Genomic DNA, 24765 nt, shown 5'->3' with positions numbered 1-24765 from the left:
TACAAATTGTTTAAGGTAACAATGAAAATGGTAAGCAGTTATTTCATAGGATTTCTCTTAATTAATGTTGAAATAATGCATACTCTGGTTACTACTGGTTCAGTTCACCCAGCGTGACAGAGTAGCATTAAATAAACAGTTGTAATCCTATGAATAAGTACTTCTTGCCAATTCTTCAGATTATTAAAATATTACGTAAATTACATTCACTGATGAATATTTTTCTACAAATATTGGAATTAACAAAAACTAACTGAATTAAAAATAACATACCGTACGTAATTTATAAGCGCAGCTGTCAGTTATAAAAAATGTGGGTTCTGTAATATCTGGGATGGATTTTTTTTACTAATGGAATCTATCTTAGTGACAATATTGTAGTGCATGTATTAAAATTTAAAATAATTGTGGATAACGCTGTCAAAGTACGCTGTATAGATGTTAGATAAATATTATGAAAATTTATGTTACGTTCCCGCCTAATTTTTTATTTTTTTGGTTTGTCTATGACATTTTTTTTTAAACAAAGTACATGTAAAAGTACATCGCACAGTGGTACATACTCGTATAATAAATTGAATAATAGTTACATAGCATTTCTATCTCAGATATTTTTCAGAATGTGTTCCAGTATTTTTGTGAATCGTGCGACAGTGTCACGAAAGCTATGCGGCTGTGACACGGCGTATATGAGCTTTGTCGTAGGGAGGTAAGGGTAAAACGTAAAAGCTAATGGCTATTGTATAGAAAAAACTGACTTCTAAGACGATACTAAAAGTATTGGAAATGTTACAAATTTGTATTTTTAAATTTGATTACTCTTGAAAGCATTCATTTAATATGTTGGAAGCTAAATGTATTTATCCTATTAATCTTCCTTGAACAATAAATTGATTCAAATAAATGTTAATATGAATTTTAAACTAAGTGTGGTTAGATTCTATGGAACTATTTAATGGTTTTGTAGTTAATGTAAATTATATCTTAGAAAAAATTCCAGGATATGCGTAATTAATTTGTTCTCTCTTAAACTATAAATAATTTTAATCGTGACTTCAGTGTTATGTCTGATTATAACAACTTCTGACCATGACCTCATTCTATTTGTTCCAAGTGCCTTATGAAAAATTCATCGCATTCCTAAACACATTCCGAACTGTATATTAAACTAAACTATCTTACTTGTTTTCAACATTATGCCACTCAATATCAAAACATGGATTTTATAACAAAGACCTACATGAGCTGGCAAATTCAAATGATGATATTTATTTAATTGATTCATTATTCTGCCTATTACGTATTTCTGTACTTAAATTCGTTAATTAAGTAGTCTGTGATAGAATATGTATGTTTTTACAGTCTATGTCTGTTGTCTTCTTCATGCTTTAGTATTATTAATCATATACGACTTACTGTTAATACATAGTTATCTACAATAAATACAAATTTGTAATAAATTCATTTTCTAACATTTTACTTTTTTTTCTGCATTTTTAAAGAATTAAAAGACTCCAATACAGCCACCGTTTTATTTTCCCAAATTATGTAATATTGATATTTGTAATGATAAAACAATGTTAGAACTACAGATTTAATCGTAACATTCTAGTAGGCTACTCAATCCTTCAGTGATTTACAGTTTTTTAACAGTTCCTGAGGGATGAAGATTCTTCTATCTATAAATCTATTATATAAAAGAAAGTCGTGTTAGTTACACCACTTATAACTCAAGAACGGCTGAACCGATTTAGCTGAAAATTGTCAGGGAGGTAGTTTAGAGCCAGGAGAAGGACATAGGATACTTTTTATCCCGTTCGAAATTAAAAAAAAGTCTGCTTATTTATTGCCATTAAGGCGGAACAAAGTTCGCCGGGTCAGCTAGTTCTTCAATAAAAAAAAGCTCGAATGGTTCATTCTTATCTTCATAGACCATAGATTTCACATTGATACTCATTGATAATATGAAGAGCTGGTGATAAATTCAAATATTTTTAAAAGTGACATTAAATTGAATTTCGATTTTCTTTTGTTTTTAACCTCTCAAAGTTCCTATACACGGCTGTCATATTTTTATTGTTGAACTTGTTGAGCCATTTTACGTGCATGTAAATATTTCCGGAGGGTTTTGCTTTGGCATGGCCCCAATACGTTATAGCCTCCACTATGAGGATTACTCTGAGCACTTAATGTCCAGGTTTGGAAAATTGCTTCAAATGCAATCACTGGTGGACATGACACTTATGTGCAGTTCGCACACTTTGCGTGTGCACAAAGCAGTGCTAGCCGCGAGTAGCGCTTATTTTCAGGTAAATTTATTTAAAAGGTTTTACGTGCGACCTAAGTTACTTGTGTTAACAAAGCTTTTTTTCTGAAATAGCCAATTTTGGATTTCTTTCTCAGGAAGTATTGCAAAAACAAACTGGCGAACCACTTATTATACTGAAAATGCGATTCAGCGTGCTGAAATGCCTCGTAGAGTTTATGTATTGTGGAAAAACTCAATGTTTGGAAGAAAATTTAGACGAGCTTGTATCTGCAGCTCAGTTTCTTAAAATCAAAGGGCTGTCCAAAGTCACGAAAGAAGGTCTTGGGATTACTAACCACAGTAAGTACATAACTAATTCGTTATTATTAATATGTTTAAATAATGCGAAACATGCCTATCCACTATTTTCGATAGTTTTTTAATTTTAATGAAAGCACAATTTATTGTAGGTGAACTGCCGGTTTTCACCCCTCCTGTGGTAATCAATAGACCACCGCAGTCGCTTATTGATTTACATGCACAGGTAATATTTTTCTACGAATTTAGTAAAATCACAAAACTATTAAAGATCTACGACTTACCAACGAGCGCAACTACTTGTGACAGATTGTAATAATTCGTTCTCCAAGTACCAGGAGAACATAATATTGACGGTGGTGGGTATTAGTATAAAATTAGTTTTAGACATAATATGCTTCACCGTAATAGTTCGTCTCTTTCTAGCAAACAACAAACGTGTTATGCCTTCCTTATCTTTCATCCATTTACACATGTCATTTTCGTTAGAAGGATCAAGCAATCCGTCTCGTTTTCTTCAATGAATGACGCACATGCCTTTTCATCTTACCGAATTGTCATTTAATATTAGATACCTCCTCGTTCTCTATGTAATCCTGGTACCTTTGGTTGAATTCATTACTTTAATACGGCAGTTTTGTGCAATCACTTCTTTACTTTTACTGCTTCTTTAATGCGTAGGAGTTTTGATTGTAAAAGCGCAAACGAGCGAACAACCTAGGCACTGCTTTGCACCAAGTACCAGGAGAACATAAGTAGAATGGTGGTGGGTATTAGTAAATTTACTGGTTGTGCGCAGCGCATCACCCATTGATAAATTATCCGTTTCTTTCTAACAAACGACAAAAGCGTTAAGCCTTCCTTATCCTACATATTTTTATCTCGTTTACACATTTTCTTTACGATTAAGTATTTAGTCGATCTCTTTTTCTCCAATGGAGTGACACTCATGCCTTTTCATCTTACTGAATTAGTATTAGATAACTACCTCCTTAATCTTTATGCGATCCTGGTACCTGGTTGAAATCATTATTACTTAACACGGTACACGATCGCTTTAAATGTTCTTTAATCTTTAAGGATGAATCTACCTATTCTTATTTCATACGTATCTAAGCGATAAAGGGATAAATAGACACTAAAAAAATAGGTTTTCCTATTTTTTTAGTGTCTATTGGTGGGGAAAGTGCCGATTTTACTTACATAACTTAAATTTTTCACGAAAATACTAACTGTTGATTTCCAAAAAGGACGAGCCGAAACCTCCTCCACCTCAGTTGCCACCGCAGACCAGCACGTGTACTCCTTCAGTCGACTCTTTATCGAGGACTAACAAGGTTCAACTTCTAACTTATTTGCTTAAATTTTACTAATTTAAAATATTTATGAAATGCTTTAGAAAATAGACAAATTTATTTTCCCAGAATGAAATGATCAGAATATTTCAGGACACGGTGGTGCGGATTCCCTTCGATATCGAGAACGGCAGTAACGGCGCGGGTGGAGTTGACTACGATGGCCCGCGCGCCATCAAGCCCAGACGTGGCCGTCCTAGTGTAAGGGTGGGTTATACTTAGACGAGCTGATATTTCAATAATGATTTAGCCCATGAGTGGTTTGTGTAGATATTCTCACAGTTAAAGATAATATAATGACAACTAAATAGCATCCATGAGCACGTTTCATCTTTCATCTTCCACCATTTCAATTTCCACGCAATATATCCGTCCGAAGAGTAGAACCATGACTCTGAAGTTTTTGAAGATGAAACAAGCGCACTGATTTGCTCGTTTAGGTTCAGTAGTAAATAACTCGGCGTTTACCCGTGGTCCCCCCAACATGTCCCCCTGGTGGGTCCACGGGTAATTTTTTTTTACCCGTTGTCCCACCGTTCTGAGCAGTGTTTGCCAGTGGATCTACGGGTAATTTATTTTAACCATGGTCCCACCGCACTAAGTGGCAAACATTGCATGTCACCTATGTCTGGAATGAAATATCAAACGCCGAGAAGGATATGAGTGACTTTAACCCACATGTGTGATGTGAAGATAGTATAAAGATATTATAGTGCCGTACCTACCTATAATTATTTTCTATATTAATTATAGATTTTTTTATAATATTATAGATGGGGACATGTTGGGGGGACCACGGGTAAACGCCGAAATAACTAGTGATCGAAAAAATGATGATACTTTTATTACAGCGCACTGGTGGCTGGGATACCTCGGGCGTGCTGGGGCGAGCGGCTGAACGGGCTCTATTACGGCGAGAGCAGGACTCGCGGAAAGCCATCCATCAGCTGAAGCACTTGCAGACGCGACACATGCAGGTGAATGAACTATAGTAGACAAACTACGTTATAATATGAAATTGATAAAAAAATCCTCAACCATAATCCAATCATAATTCCAATTGTTGTTCTTTATTTCAGGATTACATGGACAGAGTGACGTTGTCGCAAGCAGTGAACAGCATCTGCGGCCCCGATACCTCCAGCAGCCACAACTACATGAACATCGACAACGATCTGATGTACATGGACCAGACGGTGTCCTCGAACGTCCTTGACCCCACCATTTCCTACAGCAAAGAACACTCCATTGGAAACGAAACCATAACATCGAGCTACTCCAACACCCCTATTTGCAGCTCTGGAAACGATGCTTCCAACGGCGGCATCGGTACAGCCATGTCCCAGTATGTAAACGCCCTCAAAAGCGCTGGACTGCCCACCGATCTACCCATACTCTTTGAATCCGGAGACGGTTCGTACATAAACGTCAACGAACAAGTACTTCTTGACATGGTCCAAAGCAGTGAGATCCAATACGAAGTCATAGAGCAACCGAACATTATTGAAAAAGTGGCTGACCCAAGCGAAATTAAGAGCATCGATGATCTTTCTAAATCGATAGAAAGAGGTGAAATGATGCTTGGATCCAAAAGTTACCCTTCTGCATCAAATTATGGAAAGGACGATAGCCAATACAGTCAACAACAAGAAGAAGCGATCAATAGCTTAAATGCTATTCTTCCAGATACTTTAGAATCTTTCGGGGAGCAACAGAATTATGTGGTGCTAGACCCTCGTCTACAAGAAGGCAATGATCATTCGAACGCACACGACTTTTCTGGAATTGACAGCGACATGCAGTTTTTCACCAAATCGATGAGTGACGATGTTAAGAAATATTATGAGGAACAACAACTCAACGATGCTAGAGTAATGGAGCAGCTTTGTCCCGTCAGCACTTCTTTAGACACCAACTTCAGCATGTCTTTGCTACACACTAAAACTTCTGACATTAATGAAAATCTACATCAGCAGTATAATCCACTGAACCCTGAAGACGATTTTGGTCTCCAATTACCTCAAACCACGGATTTCAAAGAAGATGCTCTCGATTGCTTAATGTCTACTCCGAAACAATCTGATGAAGACGATAAGACAAATCGAGAAAGGGATGAGATTATCAAAGACCTAATGAATATAGAAAATCGAATGAATATATCACAAGCTAATGATCAGACTGAAACTGATGATAATATAAACTCTAATGATGTGGTTCAAGATTTCAATGTGAACTCCTTGAAAGATATAGGGCTTGACAATGAAACAGAAGCAAGCCCTACGAAGGACAAAGACGCAGAAAACTTATCTCCTAGCATAACGTCTAGCGGTTTGCGGTGGGATAACATAGATATTAACAGTAAGGACAATAATTGTGATGAAGAAAACATCGAAAACGATGAAATCTGCAATCAGCATAATCATGTAGATACAATCACTTCAGAGAATCGGTTTGGCGAGTCTGTAATTGACCTAACCGATTCAAACGTTAAGCCCGATCAATGGGAACTAATAAATGAAAACGACAAAGAGAATGAACAATGTAATGATGAGAATATAAATTCTACTCTAGATGAAGATATACCTTACGCTGTCGGACTATTACCGCTAAAAAAAGATCAGGTGTCCGAAGACACAAGCTTGCTAAAACGAAAAAGCTCTATTGATGTTGACCTATTAGATAACGGTGACGCGAAGTGTTTAAAACGCAAGGTGAAATATAAGAAATTCTGATGTTTTATCATTATTTCAAATAAATTAAAGTAAATATTCATTTGTTTCAATTAAATGTGAGTTCCTTAATTGCGCTCACTAGTTGGCGCACTGTTGAGTAAGCTCCTATACTTTGCGTCAAGCCAGTCTAGAAATTGCAAGTAATGCGATAGTCCTCTCACTGCTTCAAAGCTTACAGAGGGCTGAGCTGAGTGTGAGTTCATCAAACGCGCCGACTAGTGAGCGCGTCAAAAAATGTATGACGGATTGTACAGCGCGTATAGATGACCCACGCTGAACTGTCCCACCAAACTCAATGACAGGGGGGGCGCTACCATCGTTCAACTATTATATGGTTTCCAACATGGCAAAAATCAGAACTAGCGATCCGGTATAGACGGTGGCGCCCCACTGTCAATGCCATTGGGCGCGCCAACTGGTGAGTGCCAGTTAACCTTCATTTAATTTTGTCTTTTTAGGGCCTTTTCTATATTCACTTAATTTGAGCCTTGAAACGTTATAATGTGTGAAATAAACAAAATTTAGTTTGTGGGTCATTTTATTGATAACATTACTATGTTACGTACAAAGATTTATAACATTTATAAGGCAATTTTCCATATTAATATACATATTGTCGCCCATATAATTGTATCCCAACAAAGATATCGTTCGGAAGTCGACCGCCGTATGTGCTAATGACACTGAATATAAAAATTAAATGTAGGTACTTGCTTATAAAATAAATTCACATTACTTGTTTGTACGCATATTTCTAGTCGGTCTTTCGGTCTAGGCCAAGTATCAAATTAAAAAAAAACGTATGCATGATGGCAAATTAATGTCTACACATACTGTGGTCCAGTCGGCTTCTGAACCATTCGTAATTCTAGCGATCGAAATAAGGCGAATAGGGAGTTAAGAAGAAATACATTTATAAGAGTTAACCTGGAACCTCTACCAGCCCCAAATCACAGTAGATGTAAGGGTAAATAGTTCAATACGTGAAAATAGCATTTCTGCATTGTACATCAAAAATATGCCCACTTAAATGTAAAATGTCATCTTATACTAAACTACATCATGAAAATGGCTCGGATTGGTGGTGTATATCCCAAATATACAAATAAGCAGAGAAGAGATTCTTAAAACTACGAGATTCTGAGGAGTGGACGTGAAGAAATAATTTCGTAAAATATAATGTAAATTGTGAAATCACAACATACTTAATTAATTATTGTCAACAAAATTTGACATTCGGTACATACTATATTAATATAATATAAAAATAGATCATAAATCTATAATTAGAAGATCAATAAATCTATAAGTAGAAAATCGATAAAGCTATGTATTAACAGCTAAACTTAAGCTTAATCTAACATAAAAAAGCATTTCTAAAACTTCCAGTACTTAGGTTTATAAATAAAAAATGCAAGAAAATAAATGGCCGGAAAACGTCACAACCGAACTATGCGATAGTACAAAAATATACAGAAACAATTGTATAAAAAGCGAACGCGAAATAATTGTAAAAATATAATTTGTCTTTAATAAATATAATACATAGATATGTTGTCATAAGATGTTACAGATATCACGAAATCTGCAAATATAGAGATGCTGCCATTAATATTAAAATTCCTAGGGCTAGTCGATTTGTGCTTGCCGAACCTCTTACGTAATATCCATAGGAGTCGCTGTGGTAGTCTCCCATTTGGAAGGTGATGGCGGGCGAGGACATGCGGCCATCGCCTCCGTTGGAGTACGCCAGGACTCGAAGGTTGTAGGTCTTGCCGGGAGTGAGGGCAGTCACGTACGCTTCTAGATTGTGTTCCACTGGCACTATCGTGTCGTTTGCTGTGCTCATGTCTTGATCTATTTCCCATACTCTCACCTGTAGAAACAGTAAAATCATTACAATTTGACCTGTTGTCGCAACCCTAGTAATGTTCGCTATGGATCATCAGAAGGATTCGAAACTGCAAGAGATACGCCGCGACGTTTAAATAAAAAAATCCTAAAAATAAAAAACTCCACCAAGTAGGCACTTGAAAAATTTATAAATGTCCAAAGTAACATAAAGTTGTGCAAATTGAAAACTTTAAAAAATGTTTCGTTTTTTTAAATAACGAACTTTCTAAAATGGCGTTCGATTTCGGCGCAGTCTTGTCGGTGCAGCGGTAGTGACAGGTTGTGTGCACAGTGTTAGTGATCGTTCGAGTGAAACCGGTTTCTTACAAGTTATTTCAAGGTAAGTGTACGGAAACTTAAATAAACTGTTTCAAAAAGTTAGGTAGGTACACTTTTTTGGTTTAGATCTCAGATTTTCCATAAACGAAATGTTATTTGATGAAACCGAGGCCGCGCACCGGAAAACGCAGCGTGGGACGTCCACCTACAAGGTGGACCGACGACATCGTAAAGGTAGCAGGGAAGCGCTGGACGCAGGCCGCTACCAATCGATCAACATGGAAAGCATTGGGGGAGGCCTATGTTCAGCAGTGGACGTCCTATGGCTGAAATGATGATGATGATAAAATGTTATTGTGTAGATTTCCATCATCTATTCCCGGTTGTCACCACTGAGAATAAGGTCCCGATTATAACCAGTGGTTGACTGTAAACACTTACACATAGACGCGCATAAGGTACTCACAGGCAGTTATATCATCGTCACTACACTTTAATAGGTTATTATTACACTGACCTTGTAACCAATGAGCGGCTCCTCCTCATCAGTGGGCTGCACGTAGCGCCACACCACGCGTACAGTACTCGGGTTGACGGCCCACACGTTTACGGAGGCCGGCGGTTTCTGCGGCGCCTTGCGGAACGTTCGCTCTAAGAAGCGCTCGCTCTCAGGACCTTCACCGGCTGAGTTGAACGCCATTACCTAGAAATGATCAAATGATCAATTATAGAAAACGTAATGATAGTGATGTAAGATGTTCATTATTGTTCATACCAAAACAAAATTACCTTCACAAAATAGTAGGTATCAGGCTGCAATCCCACAATAAGCGCCCAGTTCCTAGTCGTCCTCGACAGGTAGTAGATGCATTCTTCTTCTTTGTTCGCCTGTTTCCAATATTTGAGCCTGTGACCGATCAGCTTGCCGCGGAGTCTGTCGCGCGACTGGTCTATCGGGTTCCACGTCACGTTCAGAGAAGTGGAGTTGAAAGAGCGAGCGGACACCTGCTGAGGCGCCACCTGCGGCATGTCTTCGGCCGAGTAGATGCTCACGACATCACTCTCCGGTCCTGCACCTAAATCGTTGAAAGCTTGGACCTTAACATCGTAGGGCGTAAAGAAATACGTCAACGATACGTGTACAACGTGCATGCCCACGTTCCCGTACTCCTTGAGGAGTAGCGACTGATATTCGACCTCGGTTCCGTTGCGACGCCAAAATATTTTATAGTGAACTCCAGGTCCGTTTTGGAGAGATGGAGGCAAAGGATTCCAAGTGATAGTAAGGTCCCCAATTTTTCCTCCACCGCCGCCCACGTTTGCGGGAGCTCGGTGCGGTTTATCAGGCAACGTAGAAAATTGCGGACTAGGCGCAGAAGGTTTTCCTTCGCCCAAGTAGTTCACTGCTTGGACCCTAAACTCGTACACGGACCACGGCAAAAGGTTGGCCGTAACGGTAGCGCGTTTGCGTCCGTTGTACCGATCGACTTCTATAACGTTGGGTACATTGTCGCTTATTACAATCCATGTTGAATTCCAATTTGTACGACCTGTGATTATGTATCCAGTGATAGGACGCCCATTGGAATTGCTATCTGTCCATTCGAGAGTGACGGCTGATCGCTGAATATTGAGGACTTGTAAGCCGCCCGGAGGACCAGGTGGGCCTTCAATACGCAACTGGGTGTGCGATGAGATGCGGCCAATAGCTGATTTAACCACACATTCATAATCACCTACGTCCGAAAGGCTCACATTGTAGATAGTAAGTTCACCGCCATCCATCTTAATCCTTTTGTCTGCATAATAATCAGAAGCATCTTTTATGCGTATGCCATTGTGATTCCAAAAGTATGCGGTATCTAGGATAGGATCAATTTCAGCATTACAATGTAAAAAGATTACGTCATTGACTTGGGTAGTTATTCGCGGCGGTAGTCGTTCTAGGAACCGCGGAGTCCGTAACACTATGAGACGACCGCGACTTTCATCTGATCCATACTGATTCTTAGCTACACAAGTGTAAACTCCCTCATCATCTCTAGAGAGCTGCCGAATTATGAGATTCCCAGTTTCTGAGATAAACCTTTTTCCACCTGCACCAATGATGATATTGTCTTTCTTCCAAGTGAAAGTAGGCTTTGGAGCAGCTTCAGGGTTACATTTAAGTGTCACATTTCCACCTTCAGACCCATAAGTTTCAGATTCGAGAGGACGTTTTTTGAAGGATGGCTTCAAAGACAAAACACGTAACTGGCCAGTAGAATATCTAGCTTTCAGTTGATTTTTTGCCTCACATTGGTACATGCCTGGATCTCTTTGGGGATCCAATTGTTTAATTTTTAAAACATTATCTTGAATAATGTATCTATCTCTATCCTCATTTTCCAAGGTATTCATTGATAGCTTCTGGCCATTTTTCCACCAAGTGTAATTTACATCAGGGATACCATATGCTTCACAGTTCCAATGCAATTCTCCTCTATTATCAACATGTTTGTCTGATAATGGTATAGTGAAGTTTGGTTCTGCTTGAACTTTTAAATAAACCTTATTTGATATGCGTGCTCGGTCGTTTTTGACATCACAAATATATTCTCCTTCATCTTCTACTCCGACATTAGGAATTGTGAGAACACGGTCAAAATTGCTCAGAAATGCTTTCCTAGGAATGTTTGCATTTTTCCTGGTCCAGTTGTAAGATGGAACTGGGTAACCAAAGGAGACACACTCTAATCTAACTTCTTGACCAACAATAGGAGCTTCAGGAAAAACTTTAGGGAAATTATTGGGAAATTTGAGTTGCTGATAATCAGAATGGGGATAGACAGATAGTGAGAAAAAAGGTCCATTACGTCCAGCATCTGAAACCCTACTCATAACATTGCAACTGTAGTTTCCTCTATCAATTGTTTCTAATGCTGAGAAATAAAGGCCACCATCATAAGACACAAACACTCGCTTGTCCTCTTCAACAAGATTGGGGAAATAATTACGAGCCCATAAGAAATTGACAGCAGGGTAGTAGGATGGTGGATCGCAATACATCACTTTGCCCCAATATTGATTTCCAGTTTCAACAGGTCTTTTTTGATTGAATTCTCTTATGAAACCAAATGATAATCTAACAGATTCTGACCTGATCAAGCCAAATTTATTTGCAGCTGTACAATGATATTTAGCATTATCCTTATCTGCATCGGGATTGTATATCATTAATGTGCCACCACTCAAAATGAACCTTGTGTCATTCAGCGGGTTTATTTCAATATAAACTGGGTTATCCACCTGATAGTCTTCTCTGTACCACTTGTAAACTGGGGATGGGTAGCCACCAGCTATGCAGGTCAACTGAACATAATGATTTCTTAACGGATCATAGATAATATCTACTGGTTCTTTGATGAAGAAGGGACCACGTGGAATTTTTTCAGGGTCATATGTATCCAACCCATAAGTAAAGGACCTTTCTTCTTCTCTAAGATATTGAAGCCTTTGTATTTGACCTTCACAAATAAAATGAGTATATTGCGTACCTTCTACAGCAGACAGGCCCCATCGTCCTTCCTCATGAGAAAATCTGTATATTAAATAATCCCTTGGCAATATATTGTAACTGGTTTGTATCAACTGGCGCTTATCATCAAAGAAAGCATTATCTAGTCCCGTGAGTTGTGAACCATCTACATCATTAGTCCAATATCCAGGAGACTGCTGATGACCTGCTACATACCATGAGCCTTTTTGGGGATCCAACCTCATTAAACTAGTTATGATAAACCCATGTTCTTCCGGGCTACTGATTGCTGCTAAATCTGCTTCATATGCTTGACATATCTTACGAGCCTCATTTCGTGGACGGTTCGGAGACTTCGTAAAACGGTAACAAGATTCTCTGTAGCGTATCCAATTGGGAGGACACCTGAATCGCTCCTCATAATCGTACCCACCGTATCCGTCACTGTTTGGCGAGTCTACTTCATTCTCGTAGTTGAAATTGTCAGAGCCGTAACCGTCTGCCGATTGGTAAAACGAGCTTTGTCCCTGGCTGTAATCATTTCCGTTGACAGCGAAGGCGCCGTAAGGAATTTGTGGGTTGGGCCGGTACTGCGACCCATTCTGGCTGCCGTCAGGTGGGTATTGTGGCTGCGGATAGTTGGGGTTGAATTGGTTCTGATCCTGAGTCTCTGCGAAACTCGTTACCGCCAGGAGTAACAAGTAGTATTTCATTTTCTGTTTCAGAAGCAAAAAAAAGATTGGTTGTTAGTTTTAATAGTAACTTATAACAAATATTAGACACATTTATTTATGAGATACATACTTTAATATAGCGAACATTAATTGTTTTTAATTTGAAAATAACTTCATCACAAACAAATTCAACGAAAGAAAGCCTCGCCCAATCCGTCACAAAACTATGCCATTCAAAAATGACATTTATGATTTCGTTCAGAAATAAAATGCTACGGTTAACGTCATTCTGTGATTCATCTATTGGGTGTGTCGTGTCGTGTGAGGGCAAAGGTCTGTGCACGATTTTTTTTTCAATAGGGCTGGCTACACAGGCTGGCTGCGTGCGACGATTTGCACATAAAATAAAAACAAATTCTTTGGAAGATCATGATAATGTGAAACTTTACTGAAAACTCACGCAGACTTCTTGATAGAATTTGAAGCGATATTTCACTGTACCTTGAGCACGAACCGTATAGCGACGCGCTGTTTTGTTTTGTAAATAAAAAAAAAATTCAACTATACCAAGAACGAATGATATTTATTCGTGCTCCGGGTATTATGACCATTATCACAAAACGATGCAACAGGAGAACAGTGCAGTCAAAGAAAGAGTAAAATATGAGTGCATCAAAAGGGATTAATTTAAGCATGGTGGAGAAAATAAACACACTATCCAAGAATAACGACGTAGCTGCACGCAGCGGAAGGTCTTTAAAGCAAGATGTTAGGATATTTAATTAAAATAACTGATGATTTGTTCACATTTTTTATTTTCCATTGTTATCAACAAGAAATGTGTCAATAATTATAATAATACTTAATTGTAGGTACTGCTAATTAATAACAGATAGGTATTACAAGAATTCTCATTCAGAAAAGTATACATGCTGTATAATTGTCAGTTCCATTTACACCTTAATTTCACACTATATTCCGCGAGCAAGATTATTCGTCTAGTTTATGTCATCACAGATTATTCATGTACTTCTTCGTTACTTGTTTCCACAAAGTAATAATATAAATAGGGCGGAACGTGACTAAATTACAGAGTATGTATCAAAATTGCTACGGATCATACAATGTTCAAAAATACTTGCAGGTACTGTTATACCAAGCATTGCATATAGCAGTGGACGTCATTTGGCTGAAACGAACTGTTATACCAAACAAAATGCCTGTATTTTGTAATCAGCTAATTTATTGGCATTCAGACAAGATAGAGCTTGAAAATAATTTATAAAATAAGTAATTTGTTTACATATTTTTTATATACAATATTTTAATAAAATTTTGCGATATGCATAATATGATTTCATAAATTTCACTAATTTGATACAATCGTGTATAAATAAAAACATAACTTGATTTAATATTAAGCAAAATAATTATTGTACAATAATAAACTTAATATTTCGGGCAGACATTATCAAACATAACAATAAACAAAGTTAAGGCAGGTATATGAAGACGAATGGTGAATAAGTAGGATAATCTCAAACTATTGACTTTTTGTAGAATAATATTAAAGAGAAGCAATTTAAATTTATAACGATAATATTGCACTTATTCATGCAAGATGAGTTAAGTACAGGAATTGTGTGCTTAAGGCATCGTCCAACCCTGTGTCTGATACCTTCACCTGCCATCGCTTCTTTCTACTACAAACATACACGCGCACAATTACAACACAACACATTCATATTCTATTGCACACACAATATATGATTTACTAACTTCTTAAACTACAATGTGGTAACTTTATCTCGTTATTAAACTTCCTATTAATATTTTTAATCTACTGAACATAATCTGCTCCGCACTTCGACTAATTATTCCTATCTAACCCAATTTACCATACACCGACGTTAAATAGCACCCATGAGAATATTATACACTTAAAGCGAATTAAACGCAAAATGTGCTCAATAATAAATCTATATACAATATTTACAAAAGTTGTTCATACAAGTAATACATTAAAGACTCGAACACAGAACTTTCACCCAGACGCTCGAGTGCTGTGATAATAATCGATTATGTAATGGCTGCCTTAACATAAACAGTCTCATGAAACGAATATTTATTTATTACATTGTTCTTAAATGAGATACATTTTTGTTTAGATTACAATAATCAGTCGAACTAGGTAATAAGATCTCGTTGTTGAGCCGTCGGTCTGCCGTATACATCTTTTCTCACCATTTGTCATTTCACGATAAAAATTGTCTCATATTCTTATTCAGCATAATATAAAGCATCACTTAAGACGCAACGTTACATCCAAATTGACTTAGGCCATCATTTAGATTAAGGATTTAAAATCTGAATCGTTCATAACACGCATTCTACTCATAAAATAGCACCTCCCATCGATCAGTACTCTTTTCCATTTACTCATATAAAATTATCAAAACGGTTCCACCAACCTTACAAGAGGTGAAACGGTTGAGTACTCAATCATTGGCGGGTCATCCGACGCTCATTGAGAGTGGATGTCACCGATACGTGAAGCCGATATCCTTCAAATGTATTGTGCCATACGAAACCCTCAAAACTAGGCATATCTGACATAATAACACATTTATTAATTCAAGTTCATTATCAGGCAGTTCCCCTTAAACACCAGGTCCGAAGGTATAGACAGAAATCTATTCTGTCTGGGTTCTGGCTCCACCAGAGTTATATTTCCCGAGAGAACCGTTGCGACGTTTATTCGAAAGCATTCCGGTGGCGACACTCCCTAATAAGTGTGACTCTATCTTTTGTTTTTATACGTTTTTAGACGTTCATTCACACTCAGCCGTTATACGGCGTTTTTTAAAAATTTGTTACACGGCTGGTGCTCGCGTAGTTAGTGTCAGCTGACGAGCACTGTCTCAATCTTGAGCAGCTGGCGCAGTTTGTCGGTGACGCGCACGAGCGCAACCTTGGAGGCGCGCACGTTGACCTTCTCTCCAGCGCACAGTAACTGCTGGCACTGCGCGCGCTCGAGGAACTCCTGAGTGCGGATCTCACGCAGAAGCTCCTTGGGCGACCCAGAGCCGCAGTGGATCTGCTTAAGCAAGCTGTCTTTTGACTTTATCTGTAAAGATAAATGTTTCAAATTAGTTTTTTAATCAATGATAGCTTGTAAAAGCGGACACAACATCCCAAAAACAATAAGCTTCAATAAGATTAAGAAGTGTACAGAAGACATAACTTTGAGTCTTTGACCAAACTAAAGTCGAAATCGTCGCGCACCTGCCAGTGTTTCGGGCATAATCGTGATCTTTCAGTTAATTACTGTAGATGGTTAATCTATTTTTTTTCCTCTACAGATACTGTACCTACCTGCAGTAAGTTGGTGATATCCTGCAGCAGGCACCAAAGGCCATCGCCGGGCTGGCCGGGTGCGGTGCGCAGCGTGTAGAATGGCGGAAGAGGCGCGTCCGTGGTTTGGATCTCGATGGTGGCGTCCGGCGGCGGCGGCGGCGGCGAGCACGGCGGCGGGGACGACAGCGGGTCGCAGCCGATTTCTTCGCGGTCTGCAAGCAACATAATATTTAGAGGTAGGTACCTACATTATTTATCTTGTCGCATCAGTACTTAATGAGGGCTAATATCGTTTTAGCGCTCACCAGTTTGCGCCACTGTAGAGTAATGAGTAAGGTCCTGTCACTTGCTAGTAGCGAAGACAGTGGCACCAACTCCAACTGGTGAGTGCTAAAGTGGTAGGAGGACTATCGCATTTGCACTCATCAAGATGGCGCCACTGTAGAGTAAGGTCCTGTCAATCGCCAGGGGTGCCAACTGTTAAGTATAAAAACGATAGCCCTCATTGATTAGTCACGTATGTTATTGAAACGTACTAAATTGGATTAAGGTGAAAAGGTCAATTTTAGGTTAAATAGGAAAATTATGTTGTTGTGACTAGACATCGTTATCAGTCATTCACTATGAAGATAACGGTTGAAACACAACAAGTGTACAAAACTAGTTGACTCATAGTTTGCTTGCCAATGCAAATATGAATTCAATTTTTGGCACCCTCGATTATAATTTTCGTATAGATGCACCAATATCATGAAACAATGCGTAAGATGGTCGGTAAGTATAGGTACCTACCTAGCGCTAATCTACAGCCAAGCAATGCGTCGTAAACACGAAAGCCAAACACGTGTTACGTCAAGATATGTTATTTGTTATTGTGTGTAGTGTATGGAATGTTTGATGACAAATGGAATGAGTGTTCATTAATAAAATACTGCAAAAAAGAGACATCTTCGATCGATACACAGTTGTTATTTTGAAGCTTCTGGTAAAATAAAGTGACGGTATAAGTTCGTACGATAAGAAGCGGCTAGCATTAATTAAGGGAGTCTCCTTTTTATTATCCTGAGAACTTCGGGAAACCTAGATTCAGCAATGGACTAATACTACGACCGTGCATAATAAATAGCCCAGTCAAGAGGCTAAGTGCAGTTTCGATTGCCCTGCAAAAAACTAACTACTGATGAATGAATGAAAGGGAATCGATTCCTTACCGATGATCTCAGCAGGATGAGGGAATCTCCAGGGTTCAACAGCGTGGCCCTGGACGTCAGATAGGTGTAGACGGATAAGCATGGCCGCCGGGCCTTCTGCCAGCTCCTCCGGAGTCTGTCCCGCGTATGTTCCCAGCAGAGGATCCGCCCCGTAAGAGAGCAGGAGACGGATCACTTCTACATGGGTGTTCTCGCAAGCTTCGTGTAAAGGCCTGAAATGATAGTTACGTCTTACGTTAGGTGATTGTCTTGTTGGAAACACTTTCAGTTTTAGAAGTATCAAACCAGTTTTTCTATGATTTTTTCAATTTTGGCATTTATTTCAAAAATATTACCTAATTCCTCCTTGGGCTGCCGCTGACACGTTGGCCCCGTACTGCAGAAGAAGTCGGGCGATCCTCACGTGTCCTTTAGCAGCCGCTACGTGCAGAGGTGTGAATCCTGCGTTATCCTTCGCCGATGGGTCGGCCTCCATTTTCTCCAAGCAGTATGCAACACAATCCTAGAAAGACAATTCAATATTTTAATACCTTAATTTAATGTTAAAGCATTTATAAATTACTCATTGGATTTTGATCTTACCGTGTAACCAAGTCGAGCTGCACGATGAAGATGAGTCTCGCCAATGCTCTTGTTAATAAACCAACTCTTGATTTCCTTATGTATGTCATGTATGGATTCGGGACTTGGCTTAGCTGCTAGTCGACGGACTTTGTTGGTATTGTTGGCATCCTCCCTACGAATTATCTTTTTCTTCTTTCTTATGTAATCAAATCCAGAACTAAACTTTCTTCTGCCAAAAAGACGTTTCAAACGCCTTTTCGTACCGTCTACATTAGGTAAAGAAGTACTTTCATCTTTTTTATTATCTTTATCTTCTAAATTCGGGCTGTTCTCTTTTTTGATTTTGCTTCCAGAGCCGTCTTTTATACGCTTAGTTGCCAAAGATTTCATCAAACTATTTCTTTTTTTCAAACGAAGTAATCGACCTTTAGCGTCGTTTCTTTTTAATGACTTTGTACTTCTAAGACCGTCTCTTATCGAATTGGATCGGCGTTTCATTTTGTCTTTGACAATTTTTTTGGGTTTAAACTTTGGTTTAGTGTCTGGTTCCTTTTTAATTTCAATTTCTTTGTCCTTATCTTCCTCTTGTGGTTCTTCCTCGCGACACGAACTAGGAGGTGCCGATGCTGGTCTTTCGTCACCAAATACTTCTTTAATTGTGGCTCTCTGTTTTAATACTCTGCTCTCAGTTCGAGTTCTAGACTTCAAAACCACCGGTGAAAACTCTTCTGTGGCACCAATCAGGCCATCGGTATTGTTTATAAAGGCGTTCCTAAAAGCTGATACTGTTTCTTTTCTAAATGCACCCAAATAAAAAATGTCTTCCATTAATTTCTCTTTCTTTGCACTTAGATTTCCTTTGCTACCATTTTTTACAAGGCCCAAACTAGGTGTCGGTAATAGCTCAGATGGATTAGTACTTTTAGGTATTACTTTGGGAGTGTTTTTGTCATCTTTATTCTCTTTTGATTTCTTTTTGGAATCTTCTTTTCGATTAGAGCCACATTTTTGTATTAGAACGTCCACTATAGAGCTCTTCTTTTTAATTATAGATGTCGAGAATACAGTCGATGTAGATGCTTCTGAATCATAATGCAGCCTATTTGCAGCGGATGAACTAGAATTTGATTCAAGGTCACTATCAAGCGTAAGTTTATCAGGACGCCTCGCGTACAAATCGTCCGTGGCCGCCGATGGCGCAGAGGATGGTGCCGGAGAAAGAGGAGCGGGATCGAGATCAGGTAATGATGTAGAACCTCGAGTAAAGAAAGCTCCGGATCCCTTGGGGAACGGTCCGCCCGAGCGCCCTCTAGGGATAGCAATAAGACGAGTGGGCATTCGCAGAGAACGCTTGTAACGATATAATTCTTCTTCCCAACCCGGATGGAAGTCGGAACCATCTCCAAAACCTGGTTTTCGAATCGGGGTTGAACTACTACTTGCATTATTGTTATTGTTTTCTTGCTTCTTCTGCGGAGACGATTTGACCGGTGTCTTCGTTACTGAACTAGGCTTGCCATCCTCCGATTTAATAATTTTACGCATACGCAATCTACTCGCTACACTTACACTTAGATCATCGTCGTCACTATCAGTACTTAATTCTTCATTGTCATTTTCAGCTTTGTTGTTCTCTACCGACGAAGCTTTTCCTTTTGATCTTAAGATTTGTTTATTTAATTTGTTTTTGCTTAATTTGTCTTCTTTATCTTTGATTGAAGAATCGAGAGATTTCCTCGTATTTTTGTTCACGTCGACATCACAACATTCTAATTTAACATAAGCCGATTTTTCAGACAAATCTTTTAAAAGTTGATATTTCAACTGATCACTTTTTTCTTTTTCCTTGAGCAGTTTACTTTTGATGAGCGGTTCATCATCATCTGTGGATTCTGCTTCTTCCTTTATAACCGTTTTTATGGGTTCCTTTTCTTTAGGTTCCTTCTTCACTGATATCGGAGTTGTTGTATCAATTTTCTCAGATTTAGACTTAGTTTTAGATTTGAGTTTCTGAGATTTTTCACCGTCTTTATTATTCTTCTTTTCGTATTTTGTTTTTTCTGTTTTAATTTCTGCCTTTTCTTTTATTTTAGATTCTTGTATTTTGTTTTTCGAACTACCATCTTGTGACTTTTCTTTGATGCTTGACTGTATTTTGTTTTTCACAGGTGAATCTTGTTTCTTATCCTTGACAAGATGTGTTTTATCTTTTACAGATTCTTGTTGCTTATCTTTTACAGTAGGATCTGGTTTTTTATCTTTTATTGTAGGATCTTGCTTTTTATCTTTCATCGTAGAATCTTGCTTTTTGTCTCTTGTTGACAAATCTTGCTTTTTATCTTTCAACTTTGGATCTTGTTTCATGTCTTTTGTACTACTTTCTTGTTTTTTATCTTTAGGAATAGAATCTTCCTCCTTTTCTTTTGTAATGATTTCCGGCTGCTGATCTATAAGAGTAGATTTGTCAGTCACATCCTGTAAAGCACTACTTTGTGCTATCGTAGCTAAAGGTTCACTTTCATCCAAATCTAATGGTTCTTGCTTAATAACAATGTTAGGCACTATCTCCTCCGAGGGTTTATCATTGGGTGAGCATGCCATTTTATTTTTAGGTGTTTTTTGCTCACTTTCATGGTCCATGGTATCTCTACGTCGTTTATTCCTTTTTTTGTGACATCCAACCTTAAGTTGTTCCATAAAACTATCACAAGCATTGGCCCAATCTAAATCTTCCACGGGTGCATCATTGGCTGGAGGTTCTAATTCATCAAGGATATTTTCTGTTTTAATTGGTATCTCAGCATCTTTTTCGATTTCATCAATATTCATTGGTTCTGATTTTACTTCTGGGATAATGTTTTCAGTTGGCTTTTCACTCTTTATGACAGACTCTAATCTGAGGTTATCTTCGCGGATTTGATTAAACAAATGTTGCTTTTGGGATTTAGGCTGTTGTTTAGCTCTATCGTTCTCAAATGATATATTTTGCTTTACATCAGGTTTGATATTATTATCTTGTGAAGGAGGCATGACTTTTAATTCAGCTTTTGTTCTTATTCTAGAAGCAACGTCATTTTCGGGAGATTTACTCTTAGAATCAATATTTTCCTGTTTTTGATGGTCAGGTTCTCTTATAATTGAATCTACAGCTCTAGGCATTTGAATGTGATTGCTTATATTTGGAGCTACCTGACTTTGACTGGTTTTAAGAACACCTTTAGGGTCAGAATCAGTGTCTTTTGTTAGATCAGTTATTTCTATCACAGAGTCATCTACATCATCTATTATAATGAGATCACAAATTGGTTTAGGCGGTTTTGCTGCCTCTGCATACCCAGTTTGCTTTGTTTCCAAACTGTTTCTGAGTATACTTAGAACTCTTTTATCAGCGGGAACACCACTATGAGTTTCTAAATGATGAGGGTGTATATCTCTATGGTTCGGAATCTTTTGTATAACATGATGACGGCTACTATTAGGCAGGCTTCTGTCGTGATAATGATGAGCATGATAGTCACTAGTTTCATGGTTTATTGCCTCTGGTTGATTGGGATACCTGTGGTTAACATTATTATGGTGGTCATGGTAAGCATGAGGAGCACCAGGTCTCCTTTGTTCTTTTTGGTATGCTTCAAATTGTTTATAACTACTATAGCTATATACAGGACGGCTAATTAACTCATTTTGTTCTCGAGTCAACTGATTCATATTCTGCTCTATCCGGCTGTCGGAAGTCCATGTCTCGTATCTGACAATTTTTTCGGGAATGTTACTAACAATAGGTCCTGCCTGACGTTTTCTTTCATCAGTATAGGGCCGATCATCACGAATTCTACCATCGTGGCGTTGTTCAGTGGTAGGTCTTGTAAGGTCTATTCTATGAACGTAGTCAGGCCTTGCAGGAGGAACTCCGTATTTGTTACGTTCAGGGTAAGTATGGTGTTGAGATTCAACAGGATATGTTTCAGCTACTGGCCGCCTAGCAGTCTCATACGCACCATTATACCTCACTGGATGACTACTTGGTGCCGCCATGCTGATATTTGCTTGGCTAACGCTTCGTTCTCTATACTGAGTAAAATTAGGGGCAAAATCCACCTTATGTGATGACATATAGCCAGGAGTAGGTGGAACAATCTGTCTACTATTAGATGCTGGTCGTGTTTGTAATGGTAACGTTTTATTTTCCATTGATGCTGAATCTATGACATCATCTTGAGTTGTCGAAGAATCCGCAGAATTTTTAACAGTTTTGACAGACAAATCAAGGGGTGATTCCCGCTTTTGTTTTGGTTGCCCGATTTGACTCGTGCTCGAGGGTCCAGCAACAGGTGTATCATGTTTCTGTTTGGTTTGATTCATTTGATTTACAATAGAAGTCACAGATACAGTCATACGTGTCTGCTGATTCGCATACCCCGGTTTCACCGCCGAGCGAGCAGGAGAAGTTTGGACGGAGCTCGACGTCGAGTACTCATAATTTGTCTTCGGAGCTGCACCTTCTCTGTGCGCAGATCTCGATTGATGAGTTGTGTTTTGAACAACAGGTACCTGAGCATTCGTTGGATATCTAGCTGTAGACGTCGAAGGAGTCGAATAATGGTATCCACTCCTTACGTCTGCCGTTCTACTCATACTCGGGTATTCAGCCCTGGGTGGCAGTCGTGCATTATCATGTGAATGCAGCTGAGGTTGTGCAGGCATACGATCAGTAGGTCTCGTCGGATAGTGAGCATTCATCACATCCAACGAGGGATGCTTGTATGCTACAGAATGATGGGGTTCTATTCGATGGTTTTGAACTGACTGCGATGTCGTAGGTGCTGGTCTATAGCCAGGATATGCTTGTTGCGGGTCGTATTTACGTGTAGGTACTGCTGGATGTCTATCGTAATGAGATGCGACTCGTCCATAAGGCGACGGCTCTCGTCGATGTTGTAAAGAAGAATAAGGTTGCGTAGAACGCACGTCTAATCGTTGCGGCGGAAGTGCCGCCTGTGGATGGTGAATGGGCGGAACCCGATCGTTATGCGGCGGTGGCGGTTGCGGTACCGGCATCACATAGCGCTGTGTGGGTGGACTTTGGGCAGCAGTATCCCGTAATCTTGAAGCCGAATGTTGCGGCAAAGAACCCGATAGCCGCGCATACGTCTGGGGACTATGTCGTGCAGGCAGCGTCGGCTGGGGAGAAGCATTTGGAGCTCCGTGAGAACTTCTTCCACCATCCTGAAGATTCGTTTCATAGTGATAACGCATGTAGGATTCCGGCGGCCTCGACGATGAATACGGGTCTGGTGGTCTACCGGGAGTATAATGATCGGGGGGCCTCGCTGTAGGAGTAGGCACCCGATGCAGAGGCGTACGGTACTGCGGTGGAGGCTCTAGCTGGGCTTCGGGAGCCGGCGCCGGAGGCAGAGGGGCGGCAGACGGGGGTCGTGCCGGCGAAGGACAAGGCACGGCCGGCGCCGGAGCGGGCGACGGCAAAGTGCGAGGCGGCTTTCGAATAATATGCGAGGGAGGTGAAAGCGTTCCTATCGGGTCCTCTTCGTCTTCTACCTCCGGCATTTCTCGCCTTTTCTCGGCGGCCTCTCTCATCACTGTCGCTTTGTGAATGATGTGCGGCTCGGGTTCGATCGGCTCCGAAGGTGGTCTTGGCGGAACGGCGGCCGCCATTACAGTCGGCGGAGCCGCCGGTGGCGCGGCAGCAGCGGAGGGAGGCCGCGAGGAAGGCGCGGGGGCGCCCGACTGGGCCGGCGCGCCCTCCTCGGGCGGCGGAGCGCCCGCGGGCCACACCGGCTGTCCGGAGCCCTCTGGCTGAGCCGGCTTCGGCACTCCCAAAAAGTACTGACGCGTCCCTTCCAGTACATTGTTGAAAGTGACATCCATACTATGATATCCGTCTGCAGTGAACTCCTGAAACAAACAAATGATGCTGGTTAAATAGGTATATAATTTAAAGTAGTAATCTACGTAAAATGTAGGAAGATAGGCACGTACTCGTAAAAAGCAAACAAACGCAAGAGGCCGTCAATCTTGTGTACACGAGCGAGCGATATCGTATCGAGCGCGAAGTTGCCGAAGGTGCGTGGTGGGGTCGTTACCCGGCGGATGCCCTTGAGCGTACTTCGCCCCCAACACACACACAGGCTCGCGCACACAACAAAGGAACTTCCGCGTGACGCTCCGTACGCTACCAAAAAGTTTGCTGACCTTCACTTGATTGAATGCTAAACCTTTTTGAGAATCATACCTACGAATGTGAAGTTGTATAAGTAGGTAGGTATGCCTATTTTGTAAGTCGCAACATATTTTATAGTTAGGTACTTCATTTACAGGTACATAGTAGACGCCAAGATCGAGATAAGACACTCAATCCAAAGTAAAATCAAATGATTTTCCTACGCTGAAGTTAATAAATTAGTGAAAGCCAATAATTTCCCAGACATCACAGTGTATGTAGCGTATACGTATGATGCGTAGCGTAGGGGAGAGCTCTCCCACGTGGTGATGTGCAACTCGTGGGCGGTCCCGGGCCGCTGTCTCCGGAGCAACGGGCTGTTATCGATCCCGTGCACCGCCCGCCCATCACCATTCAATTTGGTGCTATTCCGAGCCGC

At 39.9% G+C, this 24765-nt stretch overlaps 3 protein-coding genes across 8 annotated transcripts in view; 1 reads left to right on the top strand and 2 right to left on the bottom strand.

The window, feature by feature from the left end:
* The first annotated feature begins 1735 nt into the window (after positions 1–1735).
* LOC135074116 (protein tramtrack, alpha isoform-like) lies at positions 1736–6683 on the top strand. 2 transcript variants are annotated; one of them, XM_063968424.1, is made up of 7 exons: positions 1736–2309; positions 2404–2608; positions 2719–2792; positions 3817–3903; positions 4015–4122; positions 4773–4898; positions 5001–6683. In XM_063968424.1, exons 1-7 carry the CDS (start codon positions 2139–2141, stop codon positions 6651–6653), a joined length of 2424 nt encoding a protein of 807 aa, XP_063824494.1. In that variant the 5' UTR covers positions 1736–2138; the 3' UTR covers positions 6654–6683. The 2 variants fall into 2 exon arrangements, with proteins under 2 accessions (XP_063824494.1, XP_063824493.1); XM_063968423.1 differs by having other exon boundaries at positions 4015–4128.
* Positions 6684–7173: 490 nt separating this feature from the next.
* On the bottom strand, positions 7174–13257 carry LOC135073747 (contactin). The gene is made up of 4 exons (XM_063967914.1): positions 13147–13257; positions 9615–13058; positions 9343–9528; positions 7174–8529 (listed from the first exon to the last, which is right to left on the bottom strand). Exons 2-4 carry the CDS (start codon positions 13053–13055, stop codon positions 8230–8232), a joined length of 3927 nt encoding a protein of 1308 aa, XP_063823984.1. The 5' UTR covers positions 13056–13058; positions 13147–13257; the 3' UTR covers positions 7174–8229.
* Positions 13258–13813: 556 nt separating this feature from the next.
* Positions 13814–24765, bottom strand: part of LOC135073749 (uncharacterized) — a 54025-nt gene continuing 43073 nt past the window's right edge. For all 5 annotated transcript variants that reach the window (XM_063967915.1, XM_063967917.1, XM_063967919.1 and 2 more), the window contains 5 exons: positions 18167–24061; positions 17920–18086; positions 17585–17796; positions 16392–16585; positions 13814–16143 (listed from right to left, as the gene is read on the bottom strand). In XM_063967915.1, the coding sequence (XP_063823985.1) occupies positions 15919–16143; positions 16392–16585; positions 17585–17796; positions 17920–18086; positions 18167–24061 (6693 nt within the window). In that variant the 3' untranslated portion in view covers positions 13814–15918. The remainder of the gene's footprint in view (positions 16144–16391; positions 16586–17584; positions 17797–17919; positions 18087–18166; positions 24062–24765) is intronic.

The sequence above is a fragment of the Ostrinia nubilalis genome, chromosome 8, assembly GCF_963855985.1.
Source record: "Ostrinia nubilalis chromosome 8, ilOstNubi1.1, whole genome shotgun sequence".
Taxonomy (NCBI): domain Eukaryota; kingdom Metazoa; phylum Arthropoda; class Insecta; order Lepidoptera; family Crambidae; genus Ostrinia; species Ostrinia nubilalis.
Note: the sequence above shows the minus strand (reverse complement) of the source record. Positions and strands in the feature narration are given on the sequence as shown.